Source organism: Phoenix dactylifera, chromosome 16, assembly GCF_051530095.1.
Source record: "Phoenix dactylifera cultivar Ajwa chromosome 16, Ajwa_hap1_PhDact_Kaust_v1.1, whole genome shotgun sequence".
Classification (NCBI taxonomy): Eukaryota; Viridiplantae; Streptophyta; class Magnoliopsida; order Arecales; family Arecaceae; genus Phoenix; species Phoenix dactylifera.
The window spans coordinates 16,616,373-16,641,066 of record NC_143205.1 but is presented as its reverse complement, the minus strand read 5'-3'; the positions used below and the strand labels follow the sequence as shown (position 1 = coordinate 16,641,066).

The following is a 24,694-nucleotide window of genomic DNA, read 5'->3' as shown; positions in this document are numbered from 1 at the left end:
TGGTAAGAAGGCGATTCAAATACCTAAATTGGCACGTGCCCCTCCACAGTGAATGACCTCCATTCCTTACTGCTTGATATCTATGTGAACCTCCAATTGATCATTTTTATGCTAACTACTCTTGCAAAAGGAGAGTTCAATCACCAAATGAGTGTTTAATTTTGTAATTCTAGCTAAACATGGAGTTAATGTTCCATAGATTTCTACTTACCTACCCTTGTTGCGGGATTTCGCCATGGCAAACTCCTTTGGATGTATTTGCTTAAAAGTTATGTAAATTTCTTGTTAACAGAAAAAAAAACGCATTTATCTCTATCTCTACTATTTTCTAATGAAATATTTGTTTTTTTTAACCTAGGTACTTTTATGTAGCTGGATTTTTCTAATTACAAGAGTATTATTAATAATGCCATCAATGAAACCACAACGCAATTAAAAAAATAAATAAATAAATCTTAACAATTAAATCTTCATCACTTGAGATTGGCAAATCAAATAAGGGAAAATCCAAGAGTTATCAATCCATTTCTATTTCTCTGTTCCACTTCAATGAGTATTTCTCCAATTAAATGGAAAAAAAATCACAACCTATCATATACATATTCTGTGAGGTGCATTCCGCATGCACGATACTGCCAAATTTTTAATGACACCGTTCTTAATTGCGTATCCTTGGTTGCCCGAATATCTTTATCCAATGATGAATAAAAAGCCTCCCTTAAACTCACCGATTCCTGCGTTTCTCGGACCCGGCTTTTACTCCCGCACCGATATCCTCTCCGGGGTATCCTTTCATAATGCATCAGGATTCGTGCATAGGATGACTCATCGTTCCCCGGACTGTTTACCCATTCGACTTTAATCCGACGGCTAAAATCCTCGACGCACATGTACCCGCAATAGGTCGAGCATGCGCTTCCCGCACCATCGAAACAACATAAAAGGGGGCCGAAGGCGAAGGCAGGCGAAGGCGAGGCGAAGGCGAGGCGATTGGAACGAAGGGGGAGGGCAAAGATAGCTTAGGGAGAGAGGGACACAGGGAGAGGAAGAGAGAATGGGGTGGATCGGGGAGAGCGTGGAGTCCATCCGATCTCTCCAGATCAGGCACCTCCTGACGCAAATCGTAAGCCTCGGTTCGTCCAAGAATCCCACGATCTCTTCTTCATCTTCGTCCTTTTTTTTGTTTAATTGATACTTTTTTTATACGCTCTCCGTACAATAGTTTGGTCGACTGTTTTTTTTTCTCTCCTCCTTTCGTTCATCAATCGTGATTCCGGTTTTTCCGATGATCCCAAAAACCCTTTTTAAAACCCTTTTAAATCCTTGAAACAATTTTCCCTCGAAAAAGAAAGGCAATTAGTTGTCTCTAACAGTTCAATGGGAATCTGGGTGCGAAAAATTACTTGATTTGGTAAGTAATGGCTCCTTTTGATAATTTCGGGCAGGGATGATTGTGACTTCGGCGCTGATCATATGGAAGGGCTTGATGTGCATTACCGGGAGTGAATCGCCTGTCGTGGTTGTTCTATCTGGAAGCATGGAGCCTGGGTTCAAGAGGGTGAGTAATATTAAATTAGAAGATATGTACCAAAAATTATGAAATTAGAAGATGGTTGGAAACGTGTGTTTGATTGAATTAGTTGTCCTATAATCGACTGCCAGAACTCGATTTGGTGTATTGCTTTCAACTACAAAGTAGCGATGTTTGATGGAAAATGGTGTAGCTAAAATGTGTTAAACTTAGTCAGGTATAGATATGTGATGAGTTTTGTAACATTCTGGATATTTCTGTTTGCTTCTTTATTCACCTTGGTGTGAGTTATTCTTAAAAGATTTCTTGTTCATTACTTGTTGGGATGGGAGCAGCTCTTTGCAACCCAATATGGCTACAAACTTAAAGGCAGATTTGTTTCTTTTTGGACCTCATGGGGCTTTCTAGAAAAATTGTTTCTTTCTGACTTTATGATTTGTTAATACAAGGTTTGAGATTCATATAGCAATTATTTTTTGTTTCTTTCTGTACTAGCCTTGGCACACCTTTACCTGAGCATTCCATATTTGACTTCCTTGCATCTTATGCACCTTTATGGTGTTTGAAAAATCTTATCATCAAAATGCTGGCCTTATTGGTGGTTCCAAGGCTTTGCCAGCGCATACGATAACCAGAATACTTTTTGAACATGTCTCCATATTATCCACCTTGATATAATCTATCATAGATGTTTTCCTTACTGTATCTTTCCATTTGTATAATAGGGTCTAGGGGACAAGAAACTTCAATAATGCAAATGTTAAAGTTTAGTTTTACATATCAGGTATCTTAAGAAATCAAAATAAAGTCCTATGTCATGGTGAAATTTATGGGCTTTTCACACAGTAGTTTGCCTCTGTATTCTTCGCTGGCAACACAAAATTAAAAGAAGATACATTATGTCGTATAATTGAGGCTAAAATTGGATACATTTCTCGAACTTTCTTGGGAAAAATGCCACTAAATCCTGCGTTAGCATTCTGCATTGACTGTTGTGGCTCCAGTTTGGTAAATTTTGATTTAGAACCGATAGATATTATCATTAATGCACCAGTCTGGTATGTGGAATGGTGTTCATGTAACTCTTGTTTTGTAAGCTTATCAGCTCCAGGCCTGAACAGGCTGTTTCTTAGCAGTGCAAATGAAACACTGTTGCCAAAGTTTTTCTATTAGAAGTGCCAAAACTTCCACATTCTAGAGTAAGCATATTTTATTAATTAAAAAAACTGAAAGTTTGGCAACATTAATGCTGTGGACTACAGTGTGTTTAGTATATATGTATGCTTAAATATGCCACATATCTGTTACATCTTTATTATTAAGAGAATGAGAATAACTTTTTTCTATTTGCTATTGTTGCAGGGTGATATTCTATTCTTGCACATGAGTAAGGATCCTATTCGTGCTGGAGAGATAGTTGTGTTTCATGTTGATGTAAGTACTATTACTATTATTATTATTATTATTATTATTATTATTATTATTATTATTACTACGACCACTGTGCCTATGACGACCACTACTACTACGATGACAATGACTAATATTGCCACTACTACTACTACGACGATGACTACTACCACAGCCACCACTATTACTACTACGACTATGATACGACTGCTACTATTATTATTACAAGATCATGCATATTTTATTTAGTCATTTATTAGCCTTTATTCTATACATACCTACCTTGCCGGTATATCAGAAGATGTTATATTTGAAACTAACTAAATGATGCTACCTATGTTCTTCCTGCATTTGATGAGTTTTGTTTTTTATCAATCTATTGCTCCATGTTGATTACAGCTTGAGATATCAGATCTGTTTCTCTTACATGTTTCTGCTGTGTCTTGGCTAATTATTTCATAATGGAGCTGAAAATTTCTTGGCTAATCATTACTGTAACAATGTAAGCAAGCTAATTGTCATTGATCTCCTCCCTCTATCCTAGTTGACAACCATTCATATCGAAGGGTCAATCTTGCACCATAGTGAATTTCCTGAAATCCAAAATATAGGTTGACATCACAGGAATTGAATTGTGGACTATTGTTTTGTGTCCTTACTGAGAATGTTCATGAAATGATGAGTTTTTTTAAAAAAACTCATTTTCCTTTATATACATTTTTTGTGTAATTCAATCCCTTGCCACAACCTTCATTTCTCTCTTGTTTTAACCCCTTCTCGTAAATTTGAAGTGCTACTGCCTTTTTCTGTCAAATATATTGGATACGACTACACCACCTCTGCTGGTACTCTTCCACTAATTTCTAGAACATATCTGGGAATTTGCATTGTCAATTATTGGGATTTCGTTTTTGGTAGTATTTGTATCAATAATGGGGGAGGTATTTGTTTCTGTGATTAAGCAAGCAATGAAGGAATTCAGCCATTTTGTAGCATATATGTATGCATGTGTGTGTGTATGCATTTGAACCAGTTCGGCGGGTTTGATGCTAGGTTAATGGTTGGTCATGTAAACATCATCATTGTTCAGTGGATGGCAAATTGTTTTGTATATCCAACTTCTGTGGAGGATAAATCTTATTGATGAAGGTTACTTAATAGTCAATCCATTGATTTTTTTACAATATTGGATTACCTCTTTTGAATATTTGCAAATTACATTGGAGCTATGTGAATTATGTAATATGACTTCTGCCTCATGATTGAGAATGTTAGGGGAAGAAATTGATATAGTCGGATGTTGATTTTTTTCAGAAAAGTTTGATGGTCTTGTTTCATTGCTGTCAATTGACCTTTGTTTTGTATATCCAAGTCACATGGGAAGCACAGCGGTGGTGGAATTATAATTGGAGGCAGAAAATATTGACCCTAGAAATTGATAGGAAACTTCTACATTGCTTCAGAAGGTCTACTTGCAAACTCGGACACTTAATAAATGCCTTGAGTTTAATGACAAATGACATATGAAGAAAAATGTAAAGTTCATGGAGGCTGATGTGGAATATGTGTCTTTCACTATACTTGAGTCTTTTCTAGGAGGCATGCCCATCAGGCTCTATTTGTTCCCAAAAGCATTTGAACCACAACAAAATAGTGTCGATTTTATTTTTCCATGTTTATAGATCAATTGTTATTACATACAGACATATGTACATACATACAATACATAGAATTTAAAACCGAACAAGATAGTCTTTATTTTATTTTTCCATGTTGTTCATAGATCAAGTGTCACATACATTCATAAATGGTGGTTAAAAAAAAAACTGCAAGGTTTGTACATATATGGAATAGAATTTGAACCAGAACAAAATAGTCTTAACATTATTTTCCCATATTGTTTACAGATCAATTGTCATGCATGCACACACACACATAGATACATACATACATAAATGGTTGTACATTGAAAACTCCAAATTTTATGCATACATGGAATATGCAACACGAGATCCTCATCTACCAGAATTTAGTATGATACACAACAGAAATGGAACATCAATATCTGTGTTCTCATATGATCTTCTCTAACATTTTCAAACATTCTTTTAACATTCGGAATTCATCAGAAAACTTAATCCGTATGCCTTGCCTCATTAATAATGAATGTTTTGCCTTAAATCTCCACCATTTGAAGTGTTGAGCTCGGACCCCCTAACAATTGATCATATCCTCCCCAAGCCAGTAGACTCCTATGAAAAGGCATATCTGTAATTTTAATAAGCAAGGGTTTCATTTGAGATGGCAGTCCAAGGATTCCAGACCTTTTTGTAGGCATCGTAGTTTCATCCGTTGGTAGTCTACAAAGTGATAAACTAAGAATTGCTTTTATACCTTTACATCATCTTACTCATGTTCCAGCTCTGCTCTATAAAGAGTTCAAGAAAATCAAAATTGCAACATACAAGTTCCTCCCGAAATGGGTCCTGCCATCCTCCACACATTTCGTCTGTTCAAGAATCACCTTCTCAATGTGTTAAATTTTGAAGCAAGACAAAATAGGCTTTACTTTTTCCTCGTAACTCATGGAGTTGAGTATATGCAAGACCTAGTTAGGTCCAAAGGTAATGCTTAGGTCTTAAGCATGGAGCTCTGAGATCTTTTATTTAAGCAGCAATTGACCGTTTGCTAAGATATAGTATGTGTTGGCTAGGGCAGAATGTGTTCTATAATGTAAAAGAAGTCATGCACTCAAATGGACAAAGTATAACAAAGCTAAACCACAGGTTGACAAAACCAGCAGGTCCAGCATGTGCGCACACAGACCACCGCTGCTGCCATACAATTCCACAATTCGACACCCAAAAGGAATAATACAACTTCCTCAATCTCTTCATTCACCCTTGTCCTTTGAAAGGCATGGTACTGCATTGTGTAATCTTCATTCCCTCTCAATAAAATGACTTTAGCTTTAAGATTAACCAAACAATTGCAAGAAATGCATGGACAACTCACAATCTCAATTTCTTTTTTAAGGCCTTCACCTTTAGCCAATATCAATTTTCTAGATATTCTCCTGCTATTTCCGTCACCCAGAATGACAATCTTGTAATTGACAAACAACCAACATATTCTTTATTGGACACACATTTCATCCTACCTCCCACTGTATGTTTTCGTCATTATTTTTCCCCATCATAACTTCCTAAATCTCTGCAACTACTTTGAGTGAGGACCAGGCATATAAAGGGATATGGAAGTCAAAGATGCAACAAAATCTTTGAAGTATATCTGATAAATGTAAAATGATCAATGGATATAATAGGACATATTTTATTAACAGAAAGCCGGTAGGTTTGAGTGAACTTTAATGAGTTAACTTGATGATATCTTTGCATTGTCCGGAGTTCTTATACATAAATCATGGGGTGATGCATTTGATTTTGTTAATGAATAACCATTACATTGACTATTAAGAGAATTGTCTGTTCTGGAATATTTTTTGTTAAAATTCTAGGATGATGTGCTCAATAATGTATGAGGGGCATTCTGGAAGCTTTAATATGGATGAATGGATGCACAACTCGGTTTAAGGCCCTATTGATATGGGTGTTGGGCAGTATGCTTCCCCCCTACTCACTGTTTGCTCTTTAAGTTACAGATTATTTGATAAAAAACCCAGCACATTTGTTTCATGATTGGTTCTGAAGTTTTTTATATGTGCTAAAATGATATTAACGTTGGTAAATGCTAATTCATTTCATATGGTAAGTCACAGGGCATGATTAACTTGGTTGTGTCTTGCCGTCTTAAGACACTCATCTCATTCTGAGTCAATAATCTTTACCATTCATCATATTTGGCATATCATAAAACAAAATATGATTCAAGTGGTTTGAATAGTTCCCAGCAATAGGTTTTTTTTTCTTTAAAAAAAATCTTTTATGTTGTTGTTGAGACTATTCATTGAACAATCACTTGACAAGGGTATCGAGTTCCTGAATCATTATAATTGTTTACAAGCACTTTGGGTAGTGTAGGAGAACAATTTATATGTCATATCCTGTATGTTGGCAACTTAGGTCTCCAATTCTTGTGGATTCTTGATTACTCTTTGTAAATTCATTCATGTTGATCTAATAAATTCTAATATTTACTATATCAGGGACGTGAGATTCCAATTGTTCATCGTGTAATCAAGGTGAGTTATTTTCCTTAATTCATTCTTTCACTTTATAAATTTGTGACAAATCATTGTTTTTTTCTTTTGGTACTATATTGGCCTTTATGGGACCTTGACCCATAACCTTCCCTACTACATCATGGTGCTTTTTATTAAGTGATCTACAAGGCTTCATTGTGGTAGTGTATATCAATGGAGTGCCAATTTGTTCTTAACCAACTGTTTGCAATGGTGACATGCAATGGCAATATGTTGTTAAGGATACATATTTTCTTGGGGGTACCCTTTCCACTTGTACGGTACAGTTTCAATATTAAATGAAATAATAATGGGATGCAAAATCAATAAGCACGGATTTAAAGGCACCCACTCATCTAGTGAAATTGTTTTATGTTTTTGACCCTCATTGTTGGCCAGTCATAAATCAGTAAAATTTTTTCTACACATACATAATTATCATCTAGTCTATTATAGGCCTTCTCCATATCCAGCTTGAAATTGACTAGGACCATTGCTTTGGACTCATGCACATTTTACATTGATAATAGTCTGAGAAATTTACATTGATGTTAGTCTGAGAAATTTGTTGATAGGGTTATACAATTACTAATATGGGAGATCTAAAGTAGAATAGGGTCTTTACAAATGGTCTAGTTTTAAAATAGGAACTGATACTATTTCACTGTGATTTTCAACATCTGATCTTTTTCTTTGATTGTGTATATAGGTCCACGAGCGACAGGACACAGGAGAGGTTGATATTCTAACAAAAGGTAGAAAATTCCATATTTTTCTGTTGGTATCTTGAAAATGTGATTCTGTTGAGTTTGGTTATAATTACCTGCAGAGTATCTATATATTAGATGATGTGCAAGCGTGGTTTGACGTATTGGTACCGAACTAGTATACAGTACGGGAGGTATATTGACTATTGAGTGTCTTTATGTCAAACCAGCCTCCGTAACGGGTGTACCAACATAGTAATAGGATGGTACCGGTATAGGATCCGGTACTGAGATGGTAAACCTTGTGTGCAAGTATACTAAAATTCTGAAAGATGCAGTAATTTTACCTCTGTCAGCATAATTGTCTGCTCTCTAACAAAATAGTAATAAATGAAAAATAATATTTACCTTTACCACAGGGAATTTTAAATGTAAAAAATGAAATATGTTTAATTATTGATGTTATATGTGATGTTTCTCATTCATACCCTTTCCTACTGTTGCAATTTTCTTTTTTTTGGTGAAAAAAAAGGTGCATGGCTGTTGCTAATGGCTCCTGTTTAAAGTTTAGTGTGAGATACTTATAATTACTGATATAACTTCAGGTGACAATAATTTTGGAGATGACAGACTTCTTTATGCTCACGGTCAGCTTTGGCTTCAGCAGCATCACATCATGGGCCGAGCTGTAGGGTAAGTACCAAGTGTATTCAACTTTTTCGAAGTTGCATTTTTTTTTCAGGTTGGCTACCTATGCTTTTAACCTGCAACCTCTCTTATATAACCTCAATTTGGTGACCTCGACAGGTTTTTACCATATGTTGGCTGGGTGACCATTATCATGACTGAAAAACCAATCATCAAGGTATGTTATCTTGAGAACATTAACACACTAATACAAGAATAAATAAATAAATAGTGATGCCCAGCATGAATGCCTTGCACTTGTAGATCATTATGCAATGCTTCTTTTTTTTCTTTTTTTTTTCTTTTTTTTTGTGTGGGGGGGGGGGGGGGGTGCGGGGGTGGGGGGTTGTTGATGATGCTTCTGTTTTTAATTAGGAAGAGTAATATTCAAAAGAGTTTTCTGTTGCAAAAGTTCTGTATAAACATTAGCAGACAAACAATTAAATCACTTCCTTGAAATATTGTGGCCGAAACCTTTTAGGTAAATGATGCGTATTTTCACTGCTCTTTACACTCTCAATTCCCACCCACCATTTTATTCTTATGTCATCTCTACTAGTAAGCTGCATTTATATTTATCTCGCCCATCCTGTACTGCACAGTTGACATCCTCATCACTGCCACATATCTTATTGCGAAAGTTTTGAATGCAATGTTATTTGCACTCAACATGGAAGCAGAGCTTTGAACTAAGAACTTGTTTTTTAAAATAGAAACCCGGCTAGGTGCACTTTTTTCCCCACTTAATTTGTTCCTGTAACAATCAGATGCCTTTGACTGTAGTTTAATGTAGTCTCTTTCACTAGTACATTTCTAGGATATAATGTATCTGAATGAATACGCATATCCATCCCAAATATAGATACAGATTCTGATATCCATATATCTTGTTGCATGTGATATGGACCTTAGTTGCAGGTAACTTCCATTTAGGGTGCATATCTGCTTTGGAGTCTCCTTAGAAACTCATCCCTGCACCTGCTTTGCGAACATTTCTTCTTCTTATTATTATTTAATATGAAAGCCTCTTCCCTTTCGTATGCTATGCATTACTTATTTATATAAGTTTGTCTGAAACAATTATATATATATATATATATATATATATATATATATATATACTCTCTATTTTCTGGAAGAAATAATGGATCCTCCAAACATACATTCTGTATCCGAATATTGTATTAAAAAATTGAATATTACTGATACCCAGTCTATGTCTATTAAAATTTGGAACTTATCTATGTCCATTTAGTACTGGTATCTGCATACATGGTTCATTTTCAACCTACCTCAATATTTTGTTTTTAATAAAATAAGAATGTGTAGGTAAGGAAAACTTTGAAGATTAAAGCATAGCATTCAAATGTTTGATCTCCTCATGATTGTGTTTCTTGCAGTATTTGCTCATTGGTGCTCTGGGATTGCTGGTTATTACATCCAAGGAGTAGACATGCTGCAGACAAGTCATTGTAGTAAATTACTCTGAACCTTTTTATTAATTTTAACCCGGGGATACTGTTAAGAGTGGCCTTGCCGGTTCATCGACGAAAAAGAAGCGTCAGTTCAAATATGAGACATCTTAATTTTACATCGCGGTATCTGCCCTTGTCGCCCCATCACCATCAGTTTGTCCTGATGGTCCGTTTCAACAAAACTTTGGCTGCCATTTTTTTTTTGTCTATTTTTTTTTTTGCTTCAGTCGAGCCACTGCTCGTAGACTATGGCTTCGTAAGATCAGTCAGTGAGGGCTAGCACCCTTTGTAATGAACCCTCCTTGCCCTATGTGGAAGGTTCGGTGGTTTTAAGCAGCCATCTTAATGTTTTAGCCGCGGGGTGCACACCCTGTTCTGCATGTATTAGCTGTCACGAAGCCGCACGTCAGGACTGCTGCTTGATGATTATGATGGGAAACATTTGTGAAGTGCTTTGTTGTTTTTCCCTTAAACCTCTACGATATGACCTGCACCCAAAGTTCACCCAAAGTCCGGTTCTCTCTGAAACCCGTCGGTATTTATCACTCTAGCGACCATGAAAGTAGAGGAATAAATCAGTATAATCAATAGTCACGCCGAGAGTTCTCTGAAGCCCGTCGATATTTTCACTCTAGCGACCGTGAAAGAGGAGAAATAAAATGGTATGATCAACAATCGCGCGGAAAGTGGGATAACATCGCCCGAAGAAATCTGGAACCAGAACAAAAAAAGCTAACAGTGATGTCTGGTTCTCTTATATGATGCTCGATCGTGCAGACGGATCTTTCTTTATATAAGGTTCAAATTTAATAAGAGCCTGTCACTATAAGACATTGGATAGATGTTTAAAACAAAGGCATCAAATGATGCTGCTTGCCGCAGATGATAAACTACGAGGCCAATTACGAAATTTTATGATTTCCCCCTTGTTGGTCCCGGAAACACCCTCTGTTCCAATCCTTGCTTATTAATCAGCAGTGACCTGCAAGAAAAAAAATACAATAAAATTGCTTTGGTATGCGTAACGATTTAAATTGGAAAATGATAACAGGCTAAAACGCCACAAGGATACGAGCAGCTGAAAAAGACTCGGTAAAAATGGTGGCTGAGCAATGGAATGACTTTAAGCCACCATGGGCACATGATCATCGCCAACATTTTCCTTTGAAAGAATAAAAAATATGTTGGCAATAACTAAAAGACCATTAAACGGACGTGTGAACCTCTTAAACGAGACAATTTGATAACTTGGAAAGCAAGAAACGCGATGTAAGAGCATCCCACCCTTACACCCCAAAATAAAAAACCCCCACAGACTGAGAGAGAGAGAGAGAGAGAGAGAGGACGAAGAAAAAAGGTGTTCAACCCTGCATCACAGAGCAGCGAAAAGTGCGGAAGAATCAAGTTTTATTAATTCTTACCCTGGAGAAAAAGCAGGCGCCAGCAGCCTTCAGCAAATGACCTAATTGTCACCACTATCGTCTGGTTTATCTTCTTTATTCTTTTGCTGAGGCTAGAAAAAACCAGTAGGATTCAGAAGACATGGTATTATTATCAGCACCAAACTTAATATTAAAGGAAGACGCAATGTAATTCCAGCAAAAGTTGTTAAGAGGCTCAAGATGCACTAAATCGTCAACTTGGAGTCTACGTGCACCAAAGTAAATATTGAATTGAGAAACAATGTAATTCCAACAAAAGTTGTTAGTAGCCCAAGATAAACTAAAGCACCAAGGTAACCTCGAGTCCACGCACAAGGAGCATAGCAAGGCACGCACCTCAGAAAAATAAAGGCACTATACACATACGTAAAAACGTGTATCATATGTGCATGCATAGATATATATTATATGTCGATGTAGATATGTACAGGCATGCACCTCGGCAGATAAAGGTGCAATACACATGTAAATACATGCATTGTAAGTGCATGCAGAGATATATATTATACGTCTATGTAGAAATAAATAGAGCATAGAAAACAGCAGCAACACGTCTAAAAAAAGTTTCAGCCACACCCGCAGACAATCCCATGAACACATTGCATCAAACAAAAAACACACAACTCACTTCAAAACATAGTCATCACAGCACACAACATATACAACAAATAACTTGCAGTCAACCACAGCCGCAGATGCAGAACACAAGCAATCATGAAGGCGCTCCATTTTTTAATGCCTTTGTGCCTCTGTGAGGCTGCATTTCAGTAGGTAATGCACTAATGCCTTTGTGCCTCAGTGAGGCTCATGTAAGGTGTGCATTTCAGTAGGTGATGCACTAAAGTGGCGCCAGGGAGTGTCTTGTGCATTGGGAACGCCTTAAGTGCCCTTTTAACAACATGATTCCAGCAACAGAGAGAAAAGAAGAAAATCAGAAAACCATGTAAAATTACTCCATTTCTTGATCAACCACACATGGATGCCAGGTGCCTCATGGTAATGCCATTTCAGGCTCTTAAATAATGCTCAACCCCCATGATAATCATAACGTTCAAAAGAAAATTTAGAAAACTCCTCCTTCATCCCCCACCTCAGTTTTGATACATTAACCACATTCAAAATGTAATCATGAAGGTGCTAAGCAAACAGTTAAAAATAACCAGTACTACCTACCATATAGTGTAGTGATGTGTGCCAATCTGATGTAACCAGATTCGGCTGCAAATCTAAGGTTTTCTTAACACTAAATGTCAGATCCAACACATCTAATCTAAAATGCTATATTATTTTGGGGTCTTTTTTTTTTTGGGGGGGGGGGGGGGGGGGGGGGGTGCTTTGGAGACAGAGCTAGAAACTGAAGAATTTTTCTATTCTAAAACCATAGAAAAAGTAGTATTGGTTACGGAGACGAAGACAGGCTCTAAAGGTTAAGAAGTATTGAATTTAATTAAAAATAGTGTTTGGGCCTCTTACTAATAGGGTTTATTAAGGATTTAAAAGACAGGTCAAATTTGAATCATTTTAGTTTTCAAGAAATGAAACATTAAGAAAATGAGTGGGAAAACGACATAGAATCCGCATCAAGACAAACTAGAAGCTCATTTAATTATCAAATATGTTGTTGCAATTCATTAGAAGTTTAAATAGAGTTAAACTAAACCCTAAAAGTTCCTTTGAAATCTCACCCACCCATCTACATTTGTTTTTACGCAGCTAGAGCTAACTTACTAAACAGATTTGGTTCTCTCTTCCATTGGAACACATTCACATAACCATCAGGACCTCAGAAATAGAAAAATAAAAGAAGCAATTTAAACAAGAATCAAAGCAATCCACAAAGCCATGAATTCAAGGAAGGACAGATTAATTAGACCAACAATATATAATAAGATGTGATTTCTTTAACACACCCAAACCTTTCTTTTAACTAAAAAAGACATTTTCAGATATAACAAAAAGACAATAAGGTAGTGGGTCAAGCAAAAAGCTTCTTCCCAAGATGCTTGGGGACCTAAATTCATGATCAAAAAGTTGAATTTATGATAATATGAACTTTTTTTAAAATTCAAACATCATGGAATTCTACAAGGTGTTTCTCCCTACATATGAAACTGTGAAGAAAATAAATGCAGCAAAATATCTATTCATGGTTCATGGTATGCCATGTATAATATTTTAAAGAGTAAAAACTAAAATTTTGGGCTCAAGCAAAAGACACGAAAAATGTATACAGAAAAGAATAAGATGGATAAGCATGTATCTCACTTTAAAACATAACACCAGCAGCTCTTAGCTAGACTAAACTACATAAGCAATTTTACAACCCTGTCAGTAAAAAATAAGTCAAACCTTGATATCCAACTAAAGAGAACAATTGCTGTCTCAGACAACCCAATAGAGGCTCATTGAGAACATAAGTCAATTTCATCCCCACAACAGATCTGGAACATCTTTTAGAAATGGTGTCATCATTGATGTTCTAGCAAGCACAGTGTGTTGCAGCAATATCAACAGACGATCACAGTTCATAGAAAATTCTAATAGATGTGCAGCATCAAAATTCAGGTGACAGGTAATGTGCTAAGAATCATAGAGAAGAACATAAATTTTTTAACATTTGCGTTGCAACCAAAAAAACACTAGAATACAAATGAAGTGTGACAACAATTCAATCCAAGCAGGACAAACAATAAACATAAGCCTCATCTGTCCAACATATAACCAAACATATCAAGAGGGCTTCAAAATATTAAATATTTTACTATGATACCTCTGAATCTCTTTCCAAAGATGCCAGCAACTCTTTTACAGAAGGGTCATTAGGATCCACTCCAGGGAGCTGTAAGTACAATAATCATTAATGCAGGAGGGCAACATTACATACTCCAGTTCGAAAGAATAAGCAATACAAAACTCATACTACACAGTACATAGAAGGTCACGTGCATAATATACCGAATTAAGGATGGATGAAACATATGATTGGTCACCCAGCACCCTATTCATCTCAGACTGGTTCGACGAATCCTTTGCATTTTCCTGCACTGGCATTTGCAGGGCTGCATATAGGAGGTGCAGAATAACAAAACCATCAAGACATGCAAATGACAGATAATTACAAAGAGATACGTTGACTGCAAATATAGCAACCAGAGCTAAAGCACGTAGAAGCAGAAGCAAATATAACTAATTTCTAAAAGAGAAGTAAAAATTTCATTGAGAACAAAATCCTTATGGGCACGTATACATGTCAGACAATTCAGTTACAAATCAAATTCCTGAATTGTGGATATTTAATATCAACACCAGTCCAACATGGGGATCACACAAACCTATGATAATTAGGTCTGGTGGTTCTTGGAGATAAAAAAAAAGTAGTTCATTTTGCTCAAATACAAAAAGAAAATGGTCGTGAGGCTAAGCACTAACTATATGTGTTTCATAGATATGTTATTTATTATTTTATTATATTCATACCCCATGTAGTTTCACAAGGAAAAAAATTAGTAGATTTCCTAGATACAAACTTTTAAAATATCATAAGCAATGAACTGACAACACTAGGAAAATAAAATGCATCATAAGGTCATCAGTTTCACTTAAGTAGCTAGCCCTCTCACACATCAACATGAATGAATATATTGTTCCGAGAACAGGTCTCCACTAGTTTATTTATGAGAGCTTAGCATAGTATTAACATATCAGGTTTGTTTTTATATTTAATACTACTTTTATGTATACAATCTAAACATATTTCTCACCATCTTTTGTCAGCCTTGCATACGATACAATATGCAGATCTTCATGAACCACATACATGTCATGACATACTAAGAAAGACAGCTTGTATCTCCTTGCATGCTTGTGTGAACCAGACTGTGTTTACCAAGCAAAAGAGGTGCATAAAGGATCAATGCTGTTAAGATCAAACATATTATAAAGAATTCCGTATCAAACCAGATCATGTATCACAAGCTTCAAATACTTAATATTGCTATATATAACAGGTTTTTCATGTAAACTGCTGTAACAAGCTTGAAATTAACATACCCCTCACATTTCTATTTTGCGTTAAAGAATTCTTGTGCTAAAAATATCGCACTTTTGTTAATAACCAGGAAATTGCTAGTTTGTGCTTATCATCAGCTTACACTTCAACGAGTTCATTTAGTATCTTAAGTTATTTCAGTGGTTTTATAACAAAGAACTCGAAAATAATCCGAAAAAGAAAACCAATATGATGATTACACTAGTCCATCATATTAAATACAGAATTTGTTCATATGCAACCCATAGAACTATTGAAAAGCATCAGACACCATATTCTCATAGTGAAGTTCCTGCAGTTAATGTAGCCAATGGATGCTTGATTCATTGTAGGAATAACCTTTTTATAAAATTCCAAAAGTTATAATCACAAGCTTTTAATAATTTTAATATAATTGATCACAATCACTTGGTGGTTCTCTGACTGCAAAAGCATTCGTACAAGGCAGAATAGATCTAGCTATACCAAAATTAATTTAGCACATTTTTCACTTTATTTTTTTTTTAATCCCTAGATAATTTTTGACAGACAAAGAAATCATTTATATGATACATAGATTATTCATAATCAAAACTCAAAGAACTAACCAAAAGCCAACTCTTGGCCATCTGATGTAGTGTCTGACATATTAGCATCTCCCATAGCTAGACCACTGGACCTAGTATCATCCATAGACATTGCAAGAGCTTGCTGTAACAAGGCAGTCTCATCATCCTGTTACCATATTAGTACAGAACAACCAAGATTTTTTCAGGTGTCTACTGTGCAAGATATGCAGTCACAGGAAAAGGTTGAAAAAAACAATTTATTGCAATAGAATACAGAAACATCCTGCTTGCTTATAGATCGGCAATGAAGAGGGTAAAAAAGATGCATGCTTGCAAAAATTTAGATCCATTTATGATTAGAAAGAGATTTTCTTACAATAAAAACTTTAGCAGAACCACAAACCATAAATGCCAAGTCCTTTCCCAGCTATTCAGGTGAAAAAAAAAGCAACTCATAAGACAGTTGAAGATTTCCTACTTACTTGTTAAGGCATGTCTTGTTCTATGCACTTAAACCATTGTTAGAATGACCATAAACCAGAATTATCAAGTCATTTTTCAACAATTGAGGGGGAAAAGAAACATAAATAACAATTGCAGATCTGATATTTAAGAAGGTATATCTTGTTTCATGGACTAAACCATAGTCACAGGCCATTTCCTAGGCTGTAGATGGGGCCTTGAAACACCAAGGCAGCCATCCTTTTAGACATATATGCAGGCATGCATGAAGTATTTTCTTGTAACAATATTTTGTATGTGACATCTGAAAGATAACATTGAAATTTAATCTGTTCAGTGATTTATGTATCTGTGTGTATATGTGTAATACAAAGCATGAGGTATCTTTAATGTGCATTATAATGAATACTCTTGCAAAATATATACCATACATGCTTGGTGGCATGTTAAATTATGAAAAATAATGCAAAATCTGAAAGTATAAATGAAGTAATTAAATCAGAAATTGATTCTGGTGACTTCATCCCAAGTTGCATTGAGCATGGCTTAGCATTGCCAAGGTGATTTAACTATGATGAGCTAAACCTTTAATTCTTCATCAAAATGTCTGGTACAACTAGAAACGTTTTGGCGAACACTATATAAATAAATGTTTCTACAAGGTAGGGATAATTTAAACTAACTGAATATAAGACCTGAAAAATTGTGTCAGACAGAAACAGGGCTGTGGGTTCTACCTAAAACATGCATGCTGCCTCAAAGATTAAGATCAACATTTGATAATAAGTTGATATACTTGAAAAGAAAACATCAGCAACCTGAAAAGTAGAGAAGGAAACAGACCATTAACTCATTTTTCTTCTCACTAACTTGATGAGCGGAACCACTAGCAGGGTCAGCCATAGTGACATCACGGGAACTAGAAGCTTGCTCCCCTTCTTTTTCTTGTTTAGCAGCATCCTCAGCATCCTTTTTTGCAGCAGCTTCTTGCCTTGCTCTCTCCTCTTCCATTGATATTCTAAGTGCAAGAGCCAGCTCAGGATCTACATTCGGATCAACACCAAAATCAAAACCAGACATGCCACTTGCAGCAGCAGCAGCAGCAGCGAAACCACTTCCTCCATCTCCATCCCCCGTGAATATGGGAGTGCTGCAAGTGACACATTAATGACATTCCTGAAAGTCAAGCCTGGATCAGATTAACAAAGAAAAAAAATAATATTAAGGAAACTACCAGATACCTTATAAGTACATCTGAAAGAGCATTTGGACCAGGAGGAACATGAACAATGTGACTGCTATCATTGTTATTTACAGCAGCACGAAAAGCTTCCAGTTTTTCAGGCTTTGCATTATCAGCTTCTCCAAAATTAACAATATCGAGTGCTACGCTATTCTTTTTCAACTTTCTCCCAATTGCCACCAGCACTTTCTTGTCATATTTTACCAGACTATGATATGAAAATAAAAACAACAACAAAATCACAAGGATGACGACGATGATGAATTGTAAGACCATTTGATAACAGTGCAAACAAATATCAGAAGATAACAATGCCTATGAGCAAAAAAATATCAATGTCGACAACAATTATAATCCTGATAGTGAAATAAGTCCATTTGACAACAAGGCAAATAAATATCAGATAAAAGAGTACCCTCCAGTAAAAACTATAATCCTTTGTTGTTGTTTTTTATTTTGGCGGTGTTTAAGAGCCAACTGAGCAACTTGGATGCCCGAGGTCATGTTCATCTCACCACCTAACTCCAGCCCTACAAATTTTAAACAATTGACATCTCAGGCTGTAAGTAACAGATCAGAAGCTCTCACAAGGTTAAAGAAAACAGTTAATCTTAGTTTAATATATAAGCAAAGGAGAAAGCTGATCACACAAAGTATAAATAACAAGAAAATTACTGATGCCAACCTCATGTCAAACAGTCACATGTCACCTGAAGTAAACTGCCAAGACCATAAAAGATGTTATTACATCAATGGTTGTACCCCATGAACCAACATCAGTTCAATGATGATGAGAAAACAATCTAGAAAAGATAGAGATTTTAAATTTTTGATCATCATACATGCTCAACAATAACCATCAAGCCTTCTTCCAAGTATCTAGGGTTGGCTTTATAAATCCTCGCTCTCCACATACTCCCATTTAGGGATGCCTCTAAAATTATCTCAAGCTTCTTGATATCCTTCCTCACAATTTTTATCCACGTTATGTGGTTTCCTCTCCTATTCTTATACCCTTGTGTAGAGATTAATGTACCCCTGCTTATAGGAGAGTCAAATCTCTGTTGTACATGCCCATAAAATCTAAGTTGATTCTCCATACTTCATGGTCAACTTGGGCAACTCCTACAACTTCTCTAAAATACTCATTTCTCACTCTCTCTCCTTCCTATTGTTACCAAACATGCATGTCAACATTCTCATTTCTGATACATTAAACTTGTTTTTTTAAACCCCATTTATTGCCCAGTAATACAACATTACAGGCTTAATTCTCATTCAATAAGTTCTTCCTTTAAATCACCAGCACACAATTAAAGTTCACATAAGGATGACAGCCACCCGTAACATGCCAAAATATGTGATGGGTCCAAATTTCATATATGCTCAACAACTAATATTCTCGTCTGATAGCTGAACCTCAACCAGCAAGCCTTGTCATAACAACATGGGTTCTGCTCCAGGGCCTAAGCTATAATCCACCACACTTTGAGAAAGTGCTAATGTTACTAGCTCTCAAGCTAGCATCAAACATTAATGTTAAACTCATACCCAAGGCATCATAGGCAGGGAAATGTGTGCATTATAAAGCCTAAATACTCACTTGGCAGGTAGAAAGGCCTAACTTCCTCTTTGCACAATTCATGCTCATTTGGCCACATAACAATCTCCAAGGTTCCCTTATGCTTGACAATGTTCTACTTCAACACTATTACCTAATAATCCTGGATACTGGCCATAATTCCAGAGACAAAGCAGCAATATGAAAATCTCAAACAGGAAAGATTATATTCATTGGTTTGGCTAGCAAATCCCACATAAGCATCCAAGTGCCAAGAAAAACAGTTCAGCAGAAACTTCTCGATGATGTTAACTAAGTGACAGATGACATGTCTCTCAGTTTATGAAACTTGATGGAGAATGGGATTCATTTGCTGTGATTCTTATATCTATTTTCGTTATCCTAGAAAGGATGCACAAGAAGGTAGCATTGACGAAATTGTGTTAACACCAGCAACATATATCCACAACGTTTAAAAATATTTGTATAAAAGTTCAAAGAAGTTATTATTAGTAGAGAAAATGGCTGTTTCACATATCATGGAGACATCAGTATAAACCTACCTACAAATATTTAAAACCTTCACGCCCTCTCATCTTTTATGTGAACTTGACTACGGTTGTGCTTTTTTCTTTTACATTTCTCTTTGCTCCAACACGGTACACTAGCAAGTTCCAATACAATCATGGCTTCTTAAGAGCATCACATCAAATGGAAGATGACCATGGAGAGTCTAAACTGAGTCATAAGAAACCAAAGATTAGTCTAATCCGTGCTTCATATTTTTTGATCTCAAACTGCATGTTCGGCACATAGAAGAATCCCAAGTAGCTAAACATTCATATTTCCCATCATTTCTATCTGATTATTCTGTTTTGTATTACCCAAAAGTGCAAACAAATAACATTAGCTCAAATGAGACCAATTTGACCTTGAAGGGAATCCTTTATTATGCTAATAGGTCACTTACGAGGCCAAAAATCCAACCCATGCCAGCAAACAATATAGGAATTTTATCTAGCAAAGGTGAAGTTAAAAAATTAGTAACATGCATAAAAAAAACCTTGAGACATTAAATATTTGGTGAAAAAAAAAGGATTTTTATCTAGCAAAAGTGGAGTTAATCAAATAGTAACTTACATACAAAAAACCACCTAAAGACATTTAAACCTTTGGTGAAAATATTGGATCCCAATCCACAAGCTTCAAGTCAAAAGGTCAAAAATTCAAATGGAACTCAACCGCATTTTGCAAGATCTAAGCTTCACTTGCCCATCCAAGCATCTATAGCCTCAGCAATAGTGCATATATTTACATTAACATTTTAAAGCCCAGTGAATTTATTTATGAAAATCAGCAAAAAAAAGGTGGGCGAAAAAAATAGCAAAGTATGAGACATAAAAACTGCCTGTAATGCTGCTGACATGAAAATAATAAATTATTTTTTATACTAATACCAAATTGTTCATTTGACTTTGCACACTACCAACCCATTCCTCAATCATTTCCTTGTAGCCTGACCCAGACGTGTATTTTGCAACCTATACATGGTATTCCTGTACTACTTGCACAGGTGGATATATATCAAATTCCTGAAGCGTTTCTCCTGAAATTGTCAAATGGCTACTTATGATCCAACCTTCATTGTTGCTCAAACATCAACATTATAACTTCGATAAATACAGTAAGGAAAGTCAATTTGCATCATTAAAGTTGCTTAGAGAAAGACCAATTTGGTTGTTAGTGTCGAATGTCAATGGCTAAAAGTGAGAGAAAATGGATGCCCTTGAAGCCAAATATGAGCTAAAATGTAAGATGACTGATAGTTTTAAGCTTCGTTGACTAAGTACAGGTGCTATTAAAAATGAGCATGTAAGGGCTTAAGCGGCCACTTCCAAGGCCATATTATGCTTAAGTAGTCATTTAATTTAATTATTTTAAAAGTAAGCATGTGCAGTGTACAGTATATTCAGTTAGCAACTCATAATTAAAATGAATCATGTTACATACACTCCAACATGATGTCTGAACTATAACATTATTTTCTTTTATGTAATGTTGCTTCCCATGAGGGTCGTTCACAAGCTAAAATGTTTTCATATAAATGCATAAGTATATTACAAACAACCAAACTAGCATTATTCTTTCACAATATGCAAAGATTTTTTTGGAAACTATAGTGATGAAATTTTTCTCCTTCTCTTTATTTCTCCCTTTTCCATCTCAATCTCTTCACTACATTCTTATATATATATATATATATATATATATATATATATATATATATATATATATATTCTTAAAATACCACCACCATCACTATTATTGTATCCTTGTACCCACTGATATGCATCTTCCCCGCTTCATTTTACAAATATATAGACTATGAAATAAGCAACGTACGTTGTACCCGTATCGGTATGCGTACCGGTCGCCTACCGGACCGGCATGGTTCTAGTTTAGACCGATTTAAACCGGTACCGAACCGGCCAGAGCTCGGACCAATATGGTACATGCTGAATGGAAATAAGTTCCAACAAGGCAAACTAGCATGTTCCATAGAATATTAGTTTTAACAATTACATTTATGTAGATGGCTTGAATTTGGTATTTTTGCATATTTTTTTAACTTCTTGATCATTTAGCAGTTCATTCAAACACATGAAAATGCCCGAGTTCTTAAGGGTTTGGAAATCATTCTGTGACTGATTTAACAGTTCTTCATAACATTGCTAGTGATTAACGCAATACCAACTACTGGTCAGACCAAATGACACCATTCTTCAAAGATATTCTCTTGCACACATTTTCACTACTCTCAAACCATGGTAAAGGCTCCAGCTTGAGCTTTAAAACATATCAAAGCCTACAGTTTATAATAGGCAATTTCTGATCACTTCACGCACTCAAGTTTTAAGAAACTTGGTTTCTCAAGCATGATCCTACTCGTACTTAACGTTATCAAGCCTAATAGTATGGGAGCTGTGGAGCAAGGGCCCACAACAAAGCATCACTAGCACAAAGAATGGAAGATTTGAACGAAAGATCGAGAGAAAAATCCTACCATGCATACAAGCAAGGATCTTGCCCAGATCACTGGTAGGCGCGACCAAAACGCGGACCCCTTTGCCCGCCATGGTCAGAATACCCACCGTATTCTCCGGATTCGACTGCAAAACAACCACAAAGCACAACGTTGCATCAGAACCAAACCCTAGACCTAGAATACAGGGAAAAGTAAAGCAATTAAAACCGAAGCCCTAGTTTCCAATCGATTCGGAACAAGAAACCGTATGCCTGTGTTTTAGCTCCGCAAATAAGATTGACGGCGTCGACTTGGGCTTGGAGTCGGGTGGGGGAGTAGTCCCCGTTCCTCATCCACTCCGAATTATCGATACAGATCATGGTGGCCTGCAAGGAAGAGAGTGAATTCAATGCCATGAAACCGGAGAAACCCTAGGGACCGATCGAAGGTTAAAAAAAAAGAAGAGAGAGAGCAGGGATGGAGAAGAGGATGGGGAGAGGAGTATGAAGCAGGAGGATTCGGACCTCGAGAACCATGGCGACGAAGCTGGGCCGAGATCAGGGGGAAGAGTCGGCGTTAGAATGATGGGGGTTTTCGGCGTTCTTGGAATATAAAGGAGTATTTAGTTATTTTTAAAATTGCAAGAAAAGCTGCCACGTGCACCGCACACGAGAACCATTACGGACGGCTGTGTTCTTGCATTGATCCATCATCTGACGTGAATGATATGGGCACTTGCAAAAATAGAATTTATTAAAAGCGTATATGCAAAAAAGGATGCATGAATAATATTTGATAGAATTTAATAAATATTAACTAGGTTTGGGTTGGAAGGCTTTCCATAGCTTGTGGGGAATGCTTTTTATACAAATAAATAAATAAAATAAAATAATTATATTTTTGGCATTATTGCTTTTCTTACATGTTTTAAAATAATAAAATCTTCCTTTAGATGTTGATGTGGAAGACAATGCTGCACCAAACTTCTACAGTTCTTTATTTCTATTGTAACTCATTTATGAAAGAAAAAAATTATTACTTCTAGTGCTTATCAAAATTTTGAAAAGATAAATTTAAAAATTAAAAAAAAAATCATCGCACAAGAGCTTGGTCCAATATATTTTTTTATGTACTTTTGAAGAAAAAAAAAATAATACCAAGCAAGTCTTGGAGGGGCAAAACTCCTAACACTAACAGTAAGAGATTTGAAAAAGATTAGATGGATGCAACTTTATCTCTAGGCATACCCATATTACAATAGAGCAACCCCATCGTTGTGTCAAGGCCCATCCTCACGATATCAAACAAGTCATAAAATTGATAATCTAGTCTGAATCCTAGCAAAATATCAACACAAGGTCATATTAGGCTTACATCCAACTTAAATATTATTTATCATGTTCAGGTTGAATTCAGATGCATGATTAAATAATCAATAGCCATAGTTTATTCTAGCATCGCTGTTTTTAATGAGAAAGAGTTATTAAGTAAATAAATAAGGTTTTTTAATTTGAAACATTGTTACAAGTAATCTTCACTTAGCATGGTCGGACTTCTTGTGCAAACTCCAAGTCCTAGTTCTTTTAATCCAACAATTTGCATACAACAAAAAGACAAAAATCATAACAAATAAACATAATATGATCTGAAGTGGAAATGCGGAGACATGTGAAATGCCTGTTAAAAACTAATACCCATATACATATATCTCTGTGTAAATACTGTTGTCACAATCAATTTTGAATACAGTCCATATTCCAATTGTACGCAATATCAGCTACAACCATAGCAAATTATATGAGTTTTCCATGTTTAAATTTTCGATTACTTATATGGATTGATAACTTGCTTCGATTTACTCGTTAATCTTTTCCCCGAGAGAAAGAAATGAAACAAGTGTACCTATTAAGATGGAAATTTTGATGGTGCCTAATCTAGTGTTTAACAGTGATCTTCCAATCCTTGCCATTTATCTAGATATGGGTTATCTACCGAAGGAAAAAGGTTATTATTAGGTGTCCTAACCCAAATCCTAATTCCTCATTCCTTCCCCTCTCCTCTATAGAAATGCTTTAGGTGGATATTGCCAAACAGCACAAATTTTTGTTGATGCAGTTCATTGAACCAGCGCAATACACAGAGAGCGTTGGATATAAAACCATGCCCCCTTACCCACTATCCAAGCTATGGCAATCTAAACATAGTCCTCCCCTCCATAACCAGTAATGCAACCCAACAAGATCATTCTCAGCAAGCTAAAACATTCCTTCAGAGAACTAATTGTGCAAGAAGCTCAATTTCCTTCCAAGCATATGACGTTTGTCCAGATCGGGTGGCAGCGATCTACTAATTTA

General features: G+C 35.9%; 2 protein-coding genes across 3 annotated transcripts; one reads left to right on the top strand and one right to left on the bottom strand.

Annotated features, from left to right (window-relative positions):
- Window positions 1-970: 970 nt before the first annotated feature.
- On the top strand, window positions 971-10,460 carry LOC103720463 (uncharacterized). Its single transcript, XM_008810169.6, has 8 exons — window positions 971-1,133; window positions 1,446-1,558; window positions 2,894-2,965; window positions 7,107-7,142; window positions 7,852-7,897; window positions 8,455-8,542; window positions 8,657-8,714; window positions 9,937-10,460. The coding sequence occupies exons 1-8, from the start codon at window positions 1,055-1,057 to the stop codon at window positions 9,985-9,987; spliced, it is 543 nt and encodes a 180-aa protein (XP_008808391.1). The 5' UTR covers window positions 971-1,054; the 3' UTR covers window positions 9,988-10,460.
- A 323-nt stretch (window positions 10,461-10,783) lies between these two features.
- On the bottom strand, window positions 10,784-22,970 carry LOC103720462 (26S proteasome non-ATPase regulatory subunit 4 homolog). 2 transcript variants are annotated; one of them, XM_039118012.3, is made up of 11 exons: window positions 22,865-22,970; window positions 22,613-22,726; window positions 22,380-22,485; window positions 18,170-18,284; window positions 17,753-17,962; window positions 17,355-17,661; window positions 16,089-16,215; window positions 14,409-14,512; window positions 14,224-14,292; window positions 11,433-11,524; window positions 10,784-10,993 (listed from the first exon to the last, which is right to left on the bottom strand). In XM_039118012.3, exons 1-10 carry the CDS (start codon window positions 22,874-22,876, stop codon window positions 11,474-11,476), a joined length of 1,215 nt encoding a protein of 404 aa, XP_038973940.2. In that variant the 5' UTR covers window positions 22,877-22,970; the 3' UTR covers window positions 10,784-10,993; window positions 11,433-11,473. The 2 variants fall into 2 exon arrangements, with proteins under 2 accessions (XP_038973940.2, XP_038973941.2); XM_039118013.3 differs by having other exon boundaries at window positions 11,433-11,518.
- Window positions 22,971-24,694: the final 1,724 nt, after the last annotated feature.